The sequence below is a fragment of the Drosophila tropicalis genome, unplaced genomic scaffold, assembly GCF_018151085.1.
Source record: "Drosophila tropicalis isolate 14030-0801.00 unplaced genomic scaffold, ASM1815108v1 contig_4, whole genome shotgun sequence".
Taxonomy (NCBI): Eukaryota; Metazoa; Arthropoda; class Insecta; order Diptera; family Drosophilidae; genus Drosophila; species Drosophila tropicalis.
Genome location: NW_027172862.1, coordinates 234,646 through 241,866, shown reverse-complemented (window position 1 = coordinate 241,866; position 7,221 = coordinate 234,646). Strand labels below are relative to the sequence as shown.

Genomic DNA, 7,221 nt, shown 5'->3' with positions numbered 1-7,221 from the left:
TTACAATAAGAATGCATTTTTGTTGTTGCAATCCATTCGATAAGAAAGTTGGAAATATGTTTGATCAATAATTTCTCGAAAAAATTACATACATACATGTTGTTTTTCTTTCGGCCTAGGCATAGAGAAAAACATAAAGAAACAAACAAACAGACAACAAAAAAACGGAAAGTTATTAAATTTGGAAAATAAGTTGAACATTTTTTCATTATGAAATTTATAATTCGGTGAATCATTCAAAATTTCTGGTCATATATTGTTTTTAATTATTTGGCTAAAATTGCTTATGTAGACGACGATGGCGAAGAAGGGAGCGGTGCAGCAATTGCAGGCGGATCTACAGAACGATGAGGATTTTGCCAAGTTCCTGGAACGTCCTGGATTGTTAGGTAGGCATATGTGGATGAATATGGATTACCTGTAATGGTTTTATTGTTCGCTTTGCAGTATTGGATGTTTACTCGGACTGGTGCGGTCCTTGTCTGGGTATGGTTGGTAGTTTGCGTAGGGTTAAACTTGAATATGGCGGTGATAACTTGCAGTTGGCCATTGTATGTAGATAATTGTTATGTTGCTAATCGGTTAAATGAATTCGCTACCTTTTTATTTAGTGCAAATCGGATACAATCACAGATTTAAAGCGTTTCAATAAGAGGAGTGAGCCCACTTGGCTGTTTGTAACAGTAAGATAATCTGTCTTTATGATTGATAGCTCCCAGATTTTCAGAGAGCTCAATTTTTCATCCTTATACATTAGGGCGGCAAGGCGGTGAATATTATGTATGGTACTGATGCCCCAAAGCTCTTGGCTGTGGTCTTAAAGGAGCTGGAGAAGACATTGCAGAAGCTACCTCGTACACATTTATATGATATAGCAGAGCTCCAACCCATCGAGGTGGAACAGTTGCGTGTGAAGACCGAAGCCATTGAGAAGCTCGAACGGATTGAACGTGATGCTAAGAATAAGAAACAAAATGATTATCTGAACCAAGTGACGGATGCCATTATGGAGAATATGCCGGATATTGGAATCACAGTCTTTGGACCGCAAGTTAATCGCGATATGTTTAAGAAATTAACAGAGCCCGCAGAACCACTCAAAATGCAGTGCAAGGATCGCAAAGTTGTTCAAGTGACTACCGAACAATTTGATATTGTCAATTATGCGTGTAGGAATCCAATGCCTCCCGATGTGCTGAAACAGCTAGATGGCAAGGAATTGCTCATGTGCTTCTGGAAGATCGATGAGACCGTGGGAACGGTCCCCAATGTGCTGGCGGCATATGCGCATGAGCTGACAAGGGAGAGATCTGCCCCGCCAAATGATCAATTCTTTGAGGAGCATGCTATTCCTCCTATTATATCGCCCATGAAGATCAAATTTGAAGTGGAACTCAAGGGTAAGTTAAAGTGGTTAATCAGATAGTAGGGCGAATTATAACTCATAATTTTTGCCTCTCACACAGAGGGCGAAGTGTGGGTCGAAGATGTGAGCTCAGAAGAGGAGCAGAAGCCGGTTAAAGGGAAAAAGCATCCCAAATTGAAGTCGCCAACACATCAAGAGGACGCCACACCAGTTGCCGTAGACGAGGAGGTAGCCGAACAGGATGGTGAAGAAGAAGGAAGTGAGGAGGATGGACCAGAATATGGAGCAGATGGTTTACCATCCCTTCCGAGCATGCCATTTGATATTGACTTGGACTTGGATTTGGGTGACGATATGGGTGAGGAAGAAGAGGAAGTTAAGGAGGAAGAACCCCCCCAAACCATTGACTCGCACAAAAACCGTGAAGATGCCGGCCGTGTGGGTTCCCAATAATAGACGCACCCATGCTGCCCTTATCTATATGTTCTTCCGAGGTCAAACGACAGGTTTCTTGCCACCAGACCCAAAACCAGAACCGCCACATATTATCATGGCATTCGATGCCACCAAACGCCGAGAGATAATGCACGTGGTGGAGCGTCATAGGGAAGAGGTGCCGTTGTATGGCTACTTTACCAACGACGATCCAGACGGAACAGAGTTAATAGCGAATTCCACAGACAAATACGATTACTATCCAGAGCAATTGCTGTAAGTAATTTATTCTACAGTTTTTGACCATTCTTCTAATTTGTGTTTTTTTAGGAGCGACAAAATTGTGCTCAAGGTCAATAAGGTGCAATCCAATATGATGCTCTCCTTGGTCTCGTACGGACCCAGCTATGTCAGTCCCAACGTGACAGCCGGACATGACGAGGCTCTTAAATTCTTTCCAGAGGACTATAAGCAACAGGAAGAGCCGCCAGCTGATGTTAAACAGAAGAAGGTTAAAAAGGTAGTCCACAGACTTAATTATATTCGTCGATTTTTGTTATCAGAGTCGCAATTTCTTTTTCCAGGGCAAGAAAAGTGAGGAAATACCAGAGAAGGCTCGCGAAAAGGCGGCGAGCCTTGAACCTCAACGTACAACCGTGCCCGCGGATGCTGGAGCAGGAGTTTCAACCGATGTGCAACCTCCAGGTAAAGATATTGAGAAGGAAACTTCTCTTATTGCTGAAGGTGAAGCGGCTGTTCCACCTACAACTGAAGGAGAGGGTGTTCCAGCGCCAGAAGGTGAATCGGTGGTGGCGGAGGTTACCCATGAATCAGCTCCAAGTGATACAGCTGCAGCAGAAGTACCTCAACCAGGTGAGGCTGTTGCCGAGACATCCGCACCACCAGAGTCAGCTCCACCGGAAGTTGCACCGGAACCACCGAAAGAAGAGACACCTCCGGTTGAGGCTCCACCAACAGAGGCTCCGCAACCAGAGCCAACACCACCAGAGGCACCGCCAACAGAAGACCCGCCAACAGAGGCACCGCCAGCAGAGGAACCACCTACAGAGGCACCGCCACCAGAAGCACCGCCACCAGATGCCGAATAAATCATTTCCATATAAGCATGTTAAATTTTTGTACTGAAATTATTCAAAAAAAAAAACTGTAACGATTTTATACATTTTCCAGCACTGTTGTATTCGATAACAGTCACCGATAGTGTATTCGATAGCAGTCCGCGATAGTTATCGAGTCTGTAGCCCTGGCGCGCGCAAATAACTTGCAGTGAACTAAATTTAAAATTGTTCTTTTAACAAAGTATTAGCATAATATCAGATTTCGCCAACAGGTGGTTATTCCTTATTTCTTTTTGTGGAGGATTTTATTATTTAAGTCTATTTATTGTTTAAACCAATGCAGTTACATACGCATATGTGTATCAGTGTGTGTGTATGCACGCATGTGTATGAGAGCTTATATGCTTGAGTGTATGTGTGTGTGCGTAAATTGAGATGAAAGTGCAATTAACAACAATTCTACTAATCTGCTTCGAGCATGTGACCAAGGCCATAGCCCAGGGAATGCCAATTAGTCCCTGCCCAAAGATCTTTCAATACAGATTCGATGGCAATGAATGGTTCGGTCTGATCGCCGTGCGAAATCCGGACGTAAATCAGGCACTGCACCTGCGCGTTACCCTCTCGATGCGCGGCAAACCAACTACGGTAAGTGGATTTTTTAGTAAGCTTCTCCATTGCCTCCTCTTACAACAAGTACCAGGCATTCCTTTCAGAATTACCTTGGCGAAATTGAGCTGCTGACCCGTGGACAGTTCACACATCTTGCCCCTGTCCTCTATAAAATACGATTTCCCAAACATCATTTTCCACCCAAGTTAATTCTAATTTCGGCCAATAATCATGTTATTTGTTTCGGATCCGGCGGTGAGTACACTGTAGTCTTTTGTACATACATATGTTGGTTCTAGAATGATTTCCATATATCATACGCAGAGCATAGTATTTTCATGACCCAAATCCAATTGGAACATATACGAAAAGTGACCTTCATTGCCGATAAAAAGATCACTGCGGGCGGCGGTGAGGAATTCGATTTGGAATCGATGCCCGGAATTGGTGGTAAGGAGATGCCAGAGACACACAAGCCGCACATCCAGTTCAAGAAGTATGCATCCGGATTGTGGTCGGTTGAAGTTTACCCCCTCCCCTCCAAAGATATAAAAACATTTCGTAAATAATTCTTCACTCTGATTGTAGAAAACCATTTCATTCACCAAGGGAGATTTGTGGCAAGAGCGATAGCAGTCTGGACTTTCGATTACCGCAGCGTAACAAGCAGCAATCCCAAAGTCGATCCGGCGCCACTGATCCATCGGTATCTTCGTCACCAATTTTTGCTTCTCTCGACGACTACGATGAGATTGAGCACATTATAGACGATGAGGAGGTGGATGGAGACGGAGAGGTGGACGACAGCACGGTAACGGCCAATAGTTTGCCATCGATCACACGTGGTTCATGGCCCTGGCTAGCGGCCATATATGTCAACAATTTAACTTCTCTTGACTTTCAATGCGGCGGCACTCTAGTCTCGAGGCGTGTGGTCATTAGTTCGGCTCACTGCTTCAAGATGTTCAATCAAAGGTATACGGCCAACGAGGTGTTAGTATTTTTGGGAAGACACAATCTAAAGAACTGGAACGAGGAGGGATCTCTCGCAGCTCCTGTAGATGGTATTTACATTCATCCGGACTACAAAAGCCAATTAACCACATACGATGCGGACATTGTTGTCATAATGCTTAAGGATGAAGTGCGGTAAGCAAGCCCCCCCGTTCTAGAAATGTGAGTGCCACCATGTCATGTCATGATCTTTCAACAGCTTTAACACATTCATTCGTCCAGCATGCCTTTGGTCTGGCTCTAGTAAATCGGAATACATTGTGGGTGAGCACGGCATTGTCATTGGCTGGAGTTTTGACAAATCGAATGCATCGAAGTCATTGCAATCGCCGAGTCCATCGGTTTCTGTTGCAAGCAAAGCACATTTCGATGGCAGCATACCCAAGATAGTGAAAGCGCCCATTGTGGCCAATGAAGTGTGCTTTAAGGCTAACTCACACTTTCGCAGTCTATCCTCAAATCGAACATTTTGCGCCGGCATTCTGGTGGAGGATAGACAAATCCAACAGCATGTAAGCAATGGAAATGGTGCTAGTTTCTATACAGGCATTTCTGGTGCCGGGCTAATGATCTTCAAGAATAATCGCTGGATGTTGCGGGGCACAGTGTCGGCTGCTCTGCCTGCAGAATCCGCTGGATCCAATTCGTCAGCGATGAAACCAAATTCTGGCAGCTTAAGCTCAACAAACTGTTGCAGCAATCAATACATCATTTATGCAGATGTTGCAAAGTTTATCGATTGGATCATGGCCTTTGTTATCTAAGGAAGAAAATTATCCAGTCCAGATAAGTGTGTGTGTGTGTGTGTGAGCCAATGGTATTGCTTGTGTGTGCTCTAGTTAGAGCAACAGATTTATCTTTATATCATCTATATATGTATGTATATTAAATTACGAAACATCTTGAAATAAGAACGATCGTATGCAAAAGTATTTTTAACCATGTGATTCTTTGCCTTAATAAGCCAAAGTATTCATTTTCGCGGTTCTAATGCAAATTTAAAGGCGACAAAAGTTTCCCTTTGCCTGATATATACATATCCACCTTCTACATAAAAATATTTTTTTAATCTAAAGAATTCTTTTCTTTTTTTAATTGCAAAATATACAACGAATGGCATTACTTTAAATAGTACAAAGTTCTTCTTTATTTCAATTACTTTTTGCCCCAGTCAAACGCTATTGAATAAAGTAAGAGAGAAACTTCTTTCACTTCTTAAAGCCTGTTAGATTAGTTGATAGATTTTGGAGCACTGCTTAAGCACTTCAAAGTCCTGACTAATATTAATTTAGCTGGCGTAAACCTAAAATGTTATTTTCTTATATGTATATAATAGATAATATAATGTATGCATATATAATTGCGGATGACTTCTATTGAGGTTATACGGTTGGCTGTTAAGGCCCTTTCTCGAGGAATGCTTCGATGCGTTAATAAGTTTTTCGGGTTCGTGTATGTGTATTTTTGTGTACTACTTACTACTTGTAATAATATATGCACAAAGGATGATGTTTATCTTTATTGGCACTTGCTTCGAACAGCAGCTAGCTAATTACGGACCCCGAATGTTCAATGCGCATATGCTGGGTGCTATCGAGCACGTCATCGTTCTCCTATCAGCGTCATCGTCATAGTCACCTTATGCCCACACACTACTGCACGGGCATGAATGAGTGTGTCTAATACATGTACATTGTACACATTTGCATACCTTGCTGAGCACAGCGGCAAACGTCCCACATCTTGCCATGCCACGGACTGCATGGGACTGGCTGTGCTCCATGGAAATTGTTTTATCAGTTCGAACTGAACGGTACCAGCGGGTACGTGTATCCTCTTTCTCTCGCGGAGTTGCTACTGCATGAATTGCTTGAATTGGCAATCGATGCAGATCCTCGAATCTTCTCGTGCGTGCATATAAATTTCTATTTTTTTTTTGTCCCCCCGCCTCCAACAATATTTATTCCTTGGAATACAAAAAGTGTTGTGTGAAAGAAAGAGAAAATAAGATGATTTTCTTATCCAAATTTGTTTTATTTTTCTGTGTGTGTGTGTACGTGTGTGTGTGATCGCTTTGCAGATCTGTGATAGTTTTCCATTTTATTCATTTGACAGGATGCTGGGCGGAGTGGGAGCTCGTCGCAGAAGGGGCTCATCACCGATGGCGCGATTAACAAATAGCAACATTGTTGGTCTGGATGACAATATTGCCATTATTGGAGATGGCGTCATCAGGAGAAGTGCCCACTATGGTTCCCAGGCCTCAAATAAGCGGAGACGAGCTGTTGCCAATACTCTTGAAAATGGTCAAGAAAGTTTTGCTCTAGTCCAGACTCGCCTCAATTTGGGTGATATAATGTAAGTACATTACAATGGGGGAAAAAATCATAAAATAGCATTAAATATTTCCCATTTTGGTCTATATATTAGACTAAATGCCAATTGATCTATTGTCCTGTTTTGTGTCTGTTCAAATCTAAGCTTTTTAACGGTTTCTTTTATAACGATAAACCCTGCAATCGATAATTGTAGAATAGTTCAAATTTAAACTGCATTACGGATAAATAGTTAATAACCAAGTTCAATTTGTTTAAAGTAAGTGATTAATTGCTTAAAATATTACAATATTTTTTGTATTTATCGAGAATTGACAGCGATTATTCGAAGCTCCAAGCTTTCAACCATGGCACACGTCACACGGATAGCTAATGGTTA

The 7,221-nt window shown here is 42.3% G+C and overlaps 3 protein-coding genes across 4 annotated transcripts in view; all 3 read left to right on the top strand.

Moving 5' to 3' along the window:
- The first annotated feature begins 126 nt into the window (after nucleotides 1-126).
- LOC137573184 (thioredoxin domain-containing protein 3 homolog) lies at nucleotides 127-2,980 on the top strand. The gene is given in 8 exon segments (XM_068285049.1): nucleotides 127-389; nucleotides 448-551; nucleotides 612-683; nucleotides 758-1,400; nucleotides 1,467-1,756; nucleotides 1,758-2,077; nucleotides 2,132-2,321; nucleotides 2,386-2,980. Coding segments are annotated over 8 exon segments (2,235 nt in total). The 5' UTR covers nucleotides 127-298; the 3' UTR covers nucleotides 2,911-2,980.
- Nucleotides 2,981-3,172: 192 nt separating this feature from the next.
- gd (gastrulation-defective) lies at nucleotides 3,173-4,393 on the top strand. 2 transcript variants are annotated; one of them, XM_068285050.1, is made up of 4 exons: nucleotides 3,173-3,528; nucleotides 3,597-3,747; nucleotides 3,817-3,942; nucleotides 4,081-4,393. In XM_068285050.1, exons 1-4 carry the CDS (start codon nucleotides 3,316-3,318, stop codon nucleotides 4,257-4,259), a joined length of 669 nt encoding a protein of 222 aa, XP_068141151.1. In that variant the 5' UTR covers nucleotides 3,173-3,315; the 3' UTR covers nucleotides 4,260-4,393. The 2 variants fall into 2 exon arrangements, with proteins under 2 accessions (XP_068141151.1, XP_068141152.1); XM_068285051.1 differs by having other exon boundaries at nucleotides 3,817-4,006; nucleotides 4,081-4,210.
- Nucleotides 4,394-4,795: 402 nt separating this feature from the next.
- cac (cacophony) overlaps nucleotides 4,796-7,221 on the top strand; it is a 69,070-nt gene continuing 66,644 nt past the window's right edge. The window contains 2 exon segments of the mRNA XM_068285048.1: nucleotides 4,796-5,018; nucleotides 6,622-6,864. Of these exon segments, the coding sequence (XP_068141149.1) occupies nucleotides 4,918-5,018; nucleotides 6,622-6,864 (344 nt within the window). The 5' untranslated portion in view covers nucleotides 4,796-4,917.